Source organism: Salvelinus fontinalis, chromosome 39, assembly GCF_029448725.1.
Source record: "Salvelinus fontinalis isolate EN_2023a chromosome 39, ASM2944872v1, whole genome shotgun sequence".
Taxonomy (NCBI): domain Eukaryota; kingdom Metazoa; phylum Chordata; class Actinopteri; order Salmoniformes; family Salmonidae; genus Salvelinus; species Salvelinus fontinalis.
Genome location: NC_074703.1, coordinates 23,331,890 through 23,344,184, shown reverse-complemented (window position 1 = coordinate 23,344,184; position 12,295 = coordinate 23,331,890). Strand labels below are relative to the sequence as shown.

The 12,295-nt window shown below is 39.6% G+C and overlaps 1 protein-coding gene across 3 annotated transcripts; it reads right to left on the bottom strand.

Moving 5' to 3' along the window:
* Positions 1-287: 287 nt before the first annotated feature.
* On the bottom strand, positions 288-10,856 carry LOC129838886 (cyclin-dependent kinase inhibitor 1-like). Of its 3 annotated transcripts, none has more exons than XM_055906137.1 (3): positions 10,682-10,856; positions 3,164-3,654; positions 288-2,517 (listed from the first exon to the last, which is right to left on the bottom strand). In XM_055906137.1, exons 1-3 carry the CDS (start codon positions 10,801-10,803, stop codon positions 2,462-2,464), a joined length of 669 nt encoding a protein of 222 aa, XP_055762112.1. In that variant the 5' UTR covers positions 10,804-10,856; the 3' UTR covers positions 288-2,461. The 3 variants fall into 3 exon arrangements, with proteins under 3 accessions (XP_055762112.1, XP_055762114.1, XP_055762113.1); XM_055906139.1 differs by lacking the exon at positions 10,682-10,856 and adding an exon at positions 9,972-10,675; XM_055906138.1 differs by lacking the exon at positions 10,682-10,856 and adding an exon at positions 6,090-6,648.
* Between the last annotated feature and the right edge of the window lie 1,439 nt (positions 10,857-12,295).

The following is a 12,295-nucleotide window of genomic DNA, read 5'->3' as shown; positions in this document are numbered from 1 at the left end:
GCTGAGTATTGCCTTGTTTTAACACTGTTGTAATACTAAGAAAGCACCTAATATTTATTTATCATTTTGTGTCCGACCCAAACTATGATAGCCCATAGTCTGTGTCCCAGTTCAGCAGTGACGGTTTAGTTTTTCTAAACTCTTCCCCTTCCATGAGAGTAGCTCTATAAAATCAGAAATATAGAATTATCTTGTCAATGTTTTAGTGCAATACACATAATCAGTTAGTTTTACCAAAAGGGCATTTATAATTGTCCCCCTACAAAAACAAGATACATAGTTAAAAATAAGTTAACAGACGTTTAAAGTTTTATTTTGAACACATTAAAAGACAGGCGCATATAAACCAACATACATACAGACTCAAGTCCAAACACACACAAAAAAAACACCATCAAATATTATTAAATAAAAACGGATAATCGATTCCATTTGTGAGGTGAAGTGTGTAAACGGAAAACAGAACGTTCTGTTGACATGACTCTCTACATTGGCAAGTCAAGAGGGCGGTGTTATAAGGACCTCTATGGTTCCAGACAAAAGCACTCTAGAACACAGGCCACTTGTCTGGCTATAGAACCACTTTGATTGAGGGTCTCGGACATCATTCTGTTGCTGTCTATTAATAAAGTCCCTGCCCCCATCCTCCATTCTGTCTAGTTCTGGGAAACCAGTCAAAGCAAAGCAAGCCAGAGATAACAAAGCTCAGGACTCCCAGAGGACTTGAGTTTCCTCAGTCCTGCTTTGAGCTGGAACGGGTCCTATCACTCAGACACACTGACTATTTTACCTGATGTGTAACTAAAGCCTATGGTCTGAACCCGCTTTCCCACTGAACCAGCTATGAACAGTAATACAAAATGAACTCCTGTAGTTTCCAACAAATATGTTGGAATTATTTGACATTTTTTATTTTGTATATTTTTTTTCTATTCTTTTCACTTTTTTTGTCAATCGTTCAATGAGGTAGGTAATCCAGATTATGTCTCTTTGTTCGAACATGACACATTTAAGGAACGGCAATCCCTGTTGGACTGCTACTTTTGCCACCATTATTTACAGTATTGCGATGTGACTCTGGCTATGGAGAATGAATGGCATAAAGTTTGGAATGTAATGCCAATGGATAAATCTGTGATACTGCATATGAATCACAGGTTTATCTGAGATGTATTTGGAGATGCGTAAGGCATGTGGATTTCTATGTCCCTTGACTCAAGCCAACGCTTACGGATGACTCACACATAATATATTTGTTCTTTTTTTTGGTCAACTGCCTCAGTTGTCACAACAGTCTACTATTTAGCACAGCAATGGAAATGTGTTTCAGCTGAGCTCCTCATAAAAATAATCATTTACTGACAGAACCTGGAATGTTCCATATACATTAAGGATGAATGTACTTTTGTGAACTGCAACACCCTTTAACTTCAATTCCAAACAATGTCAAAGCTACCTTCCTTCATACAGAAAAGAGTTCAAAGCCTAGAGGCTATCATTATACGAAGACAAGAGTAGAAAATGCAACATTGTTAAAAGGATTTAGCCAACAAAGCAAACATACAAGGTTTACCAAAAAGTTTCCAAGAATATGTTTTACTACCTTAAAATGATAAAGGGAGCTAAATAAAATAAAAACGATTTATTTTATTCAGTTGTGCACTGACATTTTTGACAAATTGTACAGAGACGGTGGTGCCAACGGTGAAGTGTATGTTAGCCGTAATAACAATATTTGACAATTAACTTAAGCTAATTTAAGCTCGTTTCCTACCGACACCAAATATCACTCTGTAATAATACTCACACCAAAAAGCTTAAGAATAAAACAATTACTGTAATAATAGACATTTATTGAGAAGTAATATTACTCAATAAGATGTATCATTATCATACCGATGCCTGATAGCCTAAGGGCTGGAACTTCACAGTTGACCTTTGCACCCTAGGCTAATCATGGTCGCGTTGCCAATTTGACCTGAGGTAACCCCGGGGCCTCTTACTCGCGTGGCTGATACTTTTACAGCCGCGGTGAAACTGAAGACTACACGTGGAGTGAGGTCAGGAATAGTTGAACTACTTTTAGAGAAGCTGTTAGAGTGTGGGCCGAGGTGGTTGGGAGTTAAACACTATACCATGGGTACTGTTGGAAGAAATCTCTTACGACAGAGCCATTGAGGTTTTTTCCTGATGAGTGCATTGGAATTATTTCACAGTATAATCTAAAGCTTAGACAGTCATACAAGCTTAGAAAATATAGATGAAACACAGCTATATAAATATATATTCAAACATCCATCCTTTCCACTTCCTTTTCCACTTCCTTTAAGACACACTGTAGCTATGAGCTTTTCGACCGTCAGAGTCGCTACAGAAAGCTGCAGAAATGATATATCCATCTTAATGAGGTGATTTCCAAACGGAGCATGCCCACTGAATTGCACTCTTTTTGGGGCTGTGTTTACTGCAGAGAGGACTGTTTGTGCTGCATGGTCCTCTTCTTCACGACAAAGAATTCTGTGGATGACCAGCAGAGAGAGAGAGAGAGAGAACAGGTGTTAGTTCCCAGTCCCAGTAATGTTCTATCAGGGAAATAATATGCGCATCCCAAATGGCACCCTACAGTGCACTACTTTCAACCGGGGCCCATAGGGTCAAAAGGGCACTTGATATAGGGGATAGGGTGCCATTTGGGACGCACACATCAAGGCTTATAACAGGGTTATATAAACTGTTTGGAGACATAGCACAGGTAACACAGTGTTGTTGCATGGCCTGTTCCTAACATGGTTCACATACAGTGCTTTTGGCAGCACACTGAGGTATTCACCGTTGTCACTCAACGGTTAATAAAAGGTTAATAACAGGTTAATAAAAAGGGTCTTCTGAAGTTCAAAACAACCTGTAAACGTATATTATCTCTCTTTAAATGAAGACCTCTGGGCTCATGGTTGCTATAATAATAATACAAAATATACAACTGTATTTATTGCTTTGATTTATTTAATATCATCATAATTATAGTCAAGTTAACCTCTGGACTCACTATTTGTGTCAGAAAATGTGTATACTACTAACTCTCTATTGCTTTTTTCGTATGGCATTTGTATGAAGCCCAATAGAAGGAAAAAGGAGGGAGGAAAGCTCGTTCATTGACACTGACCCGTTATGGCGGCTTGTCTCCGTTTGACTGCTCCTGCCGTCTTCTTCTCTGGCCTCTGGATCGTATAGCTCTCCCTGGTGGTCACCTCCAGGTACTCCTCACCACAGCTGGACGACCCTGGAGACGATGCCCGTGCCAACCGGACATTCTCTCTCTCCGCCCTCTGCCCGTCGATGCCAATCACCGGCTTCCTCAACACACAGTTGCGGTAGAACGCCGGCACATCCTGGCATTTCATCTCCTTCCACTCCACGCTGGCGCCCTCGGCGGCCGGCTGGCCGGTGTTGAAGTCAAAGTCCCAGCGCTTGTTGGCCGACTCCACGCTCATACCCAGGTGCCTCTGGAAGTCCTGTTGCAGCTGCTCGTGGTCCACAGGCCCAAACAGGTTCCTCCTCACCGGGCCCTGGGCCCTGCGCTTCAGCTCCTCCACACTCCGACAGACCAGCATGGCCCCGTCAGGTGATAATGATGATGATGTCATCTTAATGTCCCTGAGAGAGAAAGGGAGAGGGTTAGAGGTGAGGTGTCTGTTTTTTTCTATGAGGTGTGACCCAGGTCACTATTGGTGTGGTCTAGGTTTAGGCTATGCACAAACACACACACACACACACTCATACCAACACACACTAAATACACAGAACGCCTGTTCTGTTCAGCGTTTAACCTTTTGGGACATCGTTGAGTTTTATGTTATCAAACACACATGCCCTACCTCCCCCACATTCAACTCTGGACCTCGAAGACAGTTCCACTGCATTTTTTCATTATTTCCCCCTAATCAGGGATTGATTTAGACTTTGGACACCAAGTGTGTGCAATTAATGATCAGGTAGAACAGAAAACCAGCAGGCTCCGGACCTCGTAGGGTAAGAGTTGAGTACCCCTGCCCTTTGTAATTAACCATACGGTAAGAGACCACACACACCAAATAAATCTCCAACATCCACAGAATCAGAATAGAAGAACACCTGAAGTATGTAAAAATGAACCTGCTCCACTTGCTCTGGTCTCTGCTCTGGCTGCCAGAGGTGAGAGGTCAGGAGGAAAGGTCACATGGTGCGGACCGGGAAACGTATGGAGAATGTTTCACCTCATGTGAGAATGTTTTATGTGCTCTTCTAGTCACCCCATGTAATTGCAGGGATACATTCTGAACTTCAGGAATGTTACACTTCTTTGTAGTTACCTATTTACAACCGTCCAAAACTAGTGTTATAATTTAACACCTTTTTTGTTGTTGTGACATGCAAACATTCTACCCATCACGGAAACCTGGCCCTGTATCCGCAAAGCCTCTCAGAGTAGGAATGCTGATCTAGGATCAGTTTTGTCTTTTAGATCATAATGTATAAGATTATATGGACAGATCCTAGATCAGCACTCCTACTCTGAGACTCATTGTGGATACGGGCCATGATCAGCTTTTTGTTCAAATGTTCAGTCACATAATTCCCCACAGCAATTATATTCAAAAAGTGACAGCAAGTAAAACATTATACAGCCTACATTACGACTTCCAAAGTCGAGAAAATATTCATTACTATTCAATAGATCACATGTAACAGTCTGACTTCCTGAAATAAATACCTGTTAGGTTGGTCAGAGTTGCCTTGCTGAGTCTATCCTCGGTCTATAATGACAAAGACCCTCAAAAGTTCCCTTTCCTGAAACATCTAGATCTTTTTTTCGTATTATTTTGCCTCCTTGAAATACAGTTTTACCCGCCAGAGTGCAACAGTCAGTTACCTACTATCAGCATCAGTGAATGGGAAGGAACCACACTAACAAAGGTGCGTCAGACAGGCAGTGAACCATTTCTGCGCCTTTGCTAATCCAAAAAATCATTACACGGTGGGATTGAGCAAACTTTACAGCGTCTGGAATGCAACTAGTAAAACGTCTGGCTTAAAATGCCAGCCCCCTCGTACAAAGAAACGGGCTTGAGTAAAAGAAACCATTATTCCACATTGAGAACATTAGGTTTTATGGATCAGATGGACAACCTTTTAGGACGTTCATCTATAAAGAAAACTCAAAGAAACAGCCACATTGAAAATAAAACAAACCAAAAAATAAATAATAATAAATGTTTGAATCAAATTTTGGGATGTTATACTTTGAGAGACGCATACACTATGCTGGGTTGCTTGGATGACTCAACTGCTGGTTTGCACCCATTCGGTCACTTAGTTGGGTTGTTTTCTTTAATAACTGATGGGTTATTGATGCTGGGTTGTTTTCTTTAATAACTGATGGGTTATTGATGCTGGGTTGTTGATACCAGGTTATTGGTGGCATGTAGCCTAGTGGTTAGAGCGTTGAACTAGTAACCGAAAGGTTGCAAAATCAAATCCCCGAGCTGACAAGGTAAAAATCTGTTGTTCTGCCCCTGAACAAGGTAGTTAACCAACTGTTCCTGGCCGTCATTGAAAATAAGAATTTGTTCTTAACTGACTTGCCTAGTTAAATAAAGGTTAAAAAATAACATAACATTGAAGCTGAGTTGTTGAGATATGACCCAGAGGGTCAGATCAGAAGACTGGAGGCATGGCTTAGTAAGGGCGCTGCTCTCAGACAGTCGGTCACCCGTGAGAATAAATGTCATTCCGGTTCATCTGTTCTGTTGTTTTGTTATTAGGGGTGTGAACGTTAACCCGTTTAAATTAAATTGGGATCTTTAACATTCAGAAAAATCCCTACATGAAAAACAACGGGTTTCGTTTTTTTCCCCTTACAAAATTTAAATCACTGTGTAGTTATCCCCAAACATATTATTTTCCATGTTATTGACATCTAGACGATAGGCAATTAAGGCCTGGGGAAAGTTATGTCATTTAAATAAAACCAGAGAGGATGACGTTGGTGAATTTGCAAGGCATGCACGACAAGACATTGCGAGATACAGATTACCAAGAAATATACGCACATATCTGCCTGCCCCCTCCGTTCTCTCCCTCGCGCTCCACCAATTATGAGAGTTTGTGTTCAGTCTCTGGTATGTTGCGTGTAGAATATCGTAGCCTATTCATTGATGATAAACCCTGCTTTACTGAAGTTGCAGCTTTTGATTGCCGATAGATAGGCCGAGTGCACAGTTCGGAATCTGTCTGCATGGCGGCCGACCCGTCTACCTCCGTCCTTCACTAGCTCACTATGAAAGACGCAAGTATTTGCGTTCTCTGATGTACGGCAAAAATCAGTCTCCTCTAGAGGTCGACCTCTAGTCTCCTCCATTCCAAAATTACCAAATCTTATGAGTCAAATCTTGCACTCGGAAATGGGAGTCAACGTGCAAGGAGTGGAGGAATATATTAATTTGGAGTCGACTCTCCCCCCCTATGTCATCGTCGTTAAGAGTTGGTAAAATGGCAGAGATAGGCAAGCGACAGCAGTGAAGTCCTGTATAGCAATCCTTTGAGAAGTTAAATGAGAAGGAAATGCTAACTTTGTGAAGTGGAATTGAGGTACAGTAATGGAGGTACAGGTGTAATCAGTGGTGACACGTGTTTCAGGGCAGAGCCCCACCTGTTTTGAGACCCTCGTTTTTTGTTAAAAAAAAAAAAAGATATATATATATATATATATTAATATTTTGGGGGGGGGGGGCTCTTGCCTGTTTTGCATGTTATTTTGGTATTAATACGTATTTGCAAACAATGTACAAATATATGTATAATAAAGCCGCATACAAACATGGTCTCTTTTTTGTTTTCTTGAGTAAGGCAGCTCCAAAATGCAGGTGTTTCAGCCTAGCTCATTGCTTTCTGTGGTGGCGGAGCTGGCCAGCAGAAAATAGGAGCATTGTGCTGTGATTGGCTCAGTGTTCTGTCACTCATGGGAACCTTACATTCCCAAGCTTAAGTCCTTAGAAAAGGTAGACATCAACATTTCAGCCCTTTGGGTCCTGCCATAGAGTTATATTACAAGTGCCCTTCCAAGAAGGCTCAAGGTCTTTGGCCACAGAAATGACATCAAATCACGTTATATGTACAGTAGCTTTGATGGGACTGATCATGTCAACATCTTACTTTCACAATCTTAGCTAGCGGTCATCATCATGAATCAAGTCGACAATCTACTGGCAAATCCTTTTTAATCCTTGTCATTTGAAGAGAAATAATGAAGAGAAACTATAGATAAAACATACCGGTGCTCATCGGCCATTGGATATAAACTTACACAACAATTTCGAGATCGCAAATTCAACAATGAGTGGTTTGTAAGGAATCAGTGACAGTGGCTAACTGCAAGCATTGCAACTGGGAAGTCTGGAATAAACAGCTCAAACTGGGAAAATGCATTTTGAATGGCCATTCAACTCGCAAATGATAAATTCAGCATCTTTCACAATGATGACAAAATTTGCCCACAAAGAACTGCCGTGCCACTTTCCTGTTCAAGCACATCACAACAACGTGAGTCCAAAAATGTATTTTGCTGCTGCATAAATGATGTAATATGCCAGAGAGATATGTATCCTGTAGAGAAGAAAATAATACTAAGTGTATGTTGTGTAGTAAGCTGTTAGTAGCCCATGTGCCTCACCCTAATAATTTGGTCTATTTTCACCAACGCGGTATTGTAAACACATCATTCCTGGCCAGTGTGTGCTTGTTTCCTAACTTTTTTTGTACAGCTTTGACAGTGCTACTGATAGTAGTGGTGACGCTTGGCTTGCACGTGCAAATTCAGAACACACAACATTCTATATAATTGTGTTATTTGATGTGTCAAATAGAAAGCTTATTTAATGCGTCATATAAATAGTGTTATACGACGTGTATCTTTTTTGACATGCAAAGACCCAAACAGCATTCAATGTGCCTTACCTTAATAATTTGGTCTATTTTTTTTACCTATTTTCTACCTCTTATTTTTACCTCTTAATTTCGCCTACTTTTCTAACTTGGTGGTGCACATGTAGCCTATAACCTGTTTTAGAGAAATGTAATCATTGAATATTGTAAGAGCTTTTATTGTCTGTTTATATGCCCCCTTTATTTATCCTACAGTTCTGACTTGTTGTACACTGTAAGAACAGCCCTTGTTCTGAACTCTGTCGCCGTACATTTCAAAAGTGCTGAACAAATAGTTATATTGACTACGTCCGTCGGCGCTCCCTCATCAATGTCTTAATCGAAATTACGGATTGCATCTCATCCGCTTGTCATCCCCTTATGCCATAGTTTGTACATCTCAATTGTCAGTAGAAATCACATTTGTTTAAGCAAGTCAGCCATCCCAAATCTTTTTTTACGCCACCAAGATTTACATGCTAAAATCGCCACTGGGTGGAATGCTTAACCACCTGATAAGGCAACCCCGTGAGACCCCAAATAGTTGTTTGCAGCAGTGCGTCTGCATTGTGAATTCAAGTAGATTTTTATGAATTTGTCATAGTGTTTTAACGGAAAACTGATTTTTTTTTAAAATTGAGGTTTAAACATTAAGAAATGTTTACTATTTGTCACATCCCTAACGGTTAACACATTTTAAGGTGGAACACGGACACTTTTATAGCTTTAACGAGGCTTACACAACTGTATGAGTTCCTCAAGAGCCTATGTATATCCAAATGTTGGGACAGTTAACACTTTGTTACAATATGGAAATAATAATGTTACTCGTTTTATATAAAAATATGTAATGTGCAACAAATATTCTAGGAACATTTTATTTTGCACTGTGCAAACTTAACATCATGAACAAGAATGACACTTAGTTACTTTTGGCCACATCAGAGACTTATCTGAAAGCCACGCCCCTTATAGGAAACCCCTCCTGAAAATAACATTGTAAAAAAAGACCGAGTTGCTGGGTCAACCCAGCATGAAAGTAAATAAAAACATGATTGATGGTTAAATTAACCCATGTTGGGGTAATCCAACAACCCAACATGTTTGGTTATTCAAGAAAGATTTCAGCATGTCCAATATTTACCTTTTGCTGACTTACCAAAGAACACAAATTGTGTTGTTTTTAACCCAGCATTTTTTTGAGTGTAAGAATCTTGAGGATAACAGTGGCGAGAGCCAGGGAATTGATGGGGTTAAAACAAATGTACATTATATTCGTTGCTCTCTAGCTATAGATATTGAATAACTTACATAAAGCATATTCATAAAGTGTAAAGTAGGCCTAGTAGGATATAGGTTAGTCCTACTATGCCATAGATGCCCATACCCTACACTGCGTTCATGACGCAGTTTGAGAATATTCTTATTAGCCTGTTCAGTGAATAAAACCTATTTTCAAAGTGGTTTGAAAACAAGTTTTAGGTCAAATCCTTTGATTGAAATAAGTATTCTTTCCGATAACATATTTTTATGAAAATAAAAACATTATCCTAAACGAATATAAACTGTCAATCCCTCAACCGCAACAGCTCAACTCTTCCGAGTGAAAGTTGTTTGCGTCGAAAAAGTGGGCGCGGTAACTAGATCATTTACAACTCTCTGGAATCCCCAGACCTACACAAACATTCTCAACCTCCGATTATAATTATGTCCAACTTCTCCAAATAGGCGATAAGATGAGAAAAAGTTTTACACACATTTTAAGAGTATAGCACCCGATATCATTGCCAGATGTTAAAATAGATTCAAATTAGCATTATTGAAGATAACACAGCAGAAGTATTCATCACAGATGACGCAGTTACATTCGCATACTACATGAGATGTTGATCAATGAGATGCAACAGAAAAAAATACACATTGACAATAAAAACCCGAACAGCACAGATTTGCCTCTGCAAAGTCTGAATAAGAAAACTTCTCAAATGCTGCCAATATGTGACTTCTCTTACCAGCAGTGTCCAATGATGCACTCAAATATGAAATAATGTTGCGATTCCTGATGTTGTGGGTCAAAAAATGACGCGCCTCACCGAAGTATAGACTGATGCTCTTCACTGTCCACGATGAACTAATTTAACTTTAAAATCTCCCAGTTATTGGGCTCCCTTGTCCCCTTATGTGACTTGTTTGTTCCTACAAGGCAATGGGACGTCCTACCGCCACAGAAGACTTAATCACGTGATAATCATCATAACAATCGGGGTTTTGGAGCTGGACCATTGAGCTGGACAATGCCCAAGGAAAACACCTTGATGTAATCAGTCATTCCTGATGTCTTCAAATAAATGTCAACAAATGACACAAAGGATGTGCAACCTGGCCTTGCATTCTTCAATGCACTTAGAATTTAAAAAAAGGTGCTATCTAGAACCGAAAATGGTTATTCGACTGTCCCCATATGAGAACCCTTTGAAGAACCCTTTTTTGGATCCATGTAGAACCCTTTCCACACACAGAGGGTTCTACTTGGAACCCAAAATAGTTCTACCTGGATCCAAAAAGGGTTATCCTATGGGGACAGCCAAATAACCGTTACGGAACCCTTTTTTCTAAGAGTGTAGTCTAATGCAAGATCTGGCATGCAATAAAAATAACCTTGGTATAGACTACTTTCTTGAAATCAATAAATATTTCATGAGTTTTTCAATAGATTTCCTACCTCGTTTTCATCATAAGAAAGTTTTGAAGTTCAGTGGTAAGATTCGAACTGCGCGCAAAGACTTGTTGCACTGTGCCAGAGTTATACTCTCTAGGTAAAATATCTCGGCACGTAGGACCCATTTTCCCTGCTCTTTTGAATGTGACACATTCTTATGTTGGCATTGCGTCACGTTTTGCAAAGGCTCAGTTCCAAGACCATAAGTCACGTTGAATTTCAACGTGATCTAGTCAACCCTCTACTCCATTTTGTATTTTTTTCTCCCGCAGTTTATATAACCTACGTTTCATTTAGATACAGTCATCTCCCGCTCGAAAAGTTCTCAATGGGATTTACTAGGCACAAAATGTTTTTTGTTGTTGCTTTGCGCCGTTTTCTAAAAGTTGGACCTATATTTGAGACAGTCAGATTACTATTTAGAAGAGTATGTTACAGATCAAGCATAAGGCCCATGTTAGTTTATTATGTTCGTCTAGTTAGTCTATTGGGCTATCTATTAGTATTAGTCCTAATTAACAGTCATTAATTATTCTAACTAACATGAATTACAATGTTAGTGTCAATAAACGAATATTTAATGAAAATGTATTAAAACATGTACAAAGCTTTATTAATACACTATTATAGTAGGCCCACATTTGGACAACAACAAGGCTGCGTTTACACAGGCAGCCAATTCTGATCTTTTTTTCACTAATTGGTCTTTTGACCAATCAAATCAGCTCTGAAAAAGAGCTGATGTGATTGGTCAAAAGACCAATTCATGGAAAATATATCAGATTTAGACTGCCTGTGTAAACTGCAGCTGAAGTGTCATATTATTATTGATGATTTATGTCTTGTTATACCTTTTAATTTATGTGTTTAGTATCCACTCTCACAGAGAGGGTTAAATTATGTCAATAAACAAAACATATATACCTTTTTGTTCTATATATATTAATTTGTTCTAATTAATGCGCTATCTTCAGCCTATAAACATTTCAGAGGTGTTGGGTTAAATGCGGAAGACACATTTCAGTTGAATGCATTTAGTTGTACAACTGACTAGGTATCCCCCTTTCCCTTTCAACACATATCTCCTACATATGATACATAAGCCTACATAAAGTACATTTAATGAACTAACCTGGTTTATAGCCTGCATAATTCATAGATATAGCTAGTTGTCCTTGTATAGGCTACTTACATCTCTGTCCAATCCTTTTTTTAAATCCCATAAACGTTATGTTTGTGATTCAAGGCTAATCTGTCGATAAGAGTGACATGTAGCCTAAGCTACACAGTCCAGTTTTAAAGTAATATATATGGTGTCACTATTAAAGTAATTTCTCCTTCCTTGTTCCTTTATTACATACCAGTGGATCCTCTTCCTCATAGGTCCATACCAGTGGATCCCCTTCCTCATAGGTCCATACCAGTGGATCCCTTTCCTCATAGGTCCTTTCTCCTCTTTCAGTTATTACATAGGTTCTGTCATTCTTACACGGCTGTGGGGTGTCGTCATAGGGACTGTTTGTTCAGGGGCCAACACCCAACACCACTCCTCAGTCTGAGCTGAGGTTGTTCCAGGTTTCCAGAACAACGGCTATTGCTATTTATACACATCAGCTG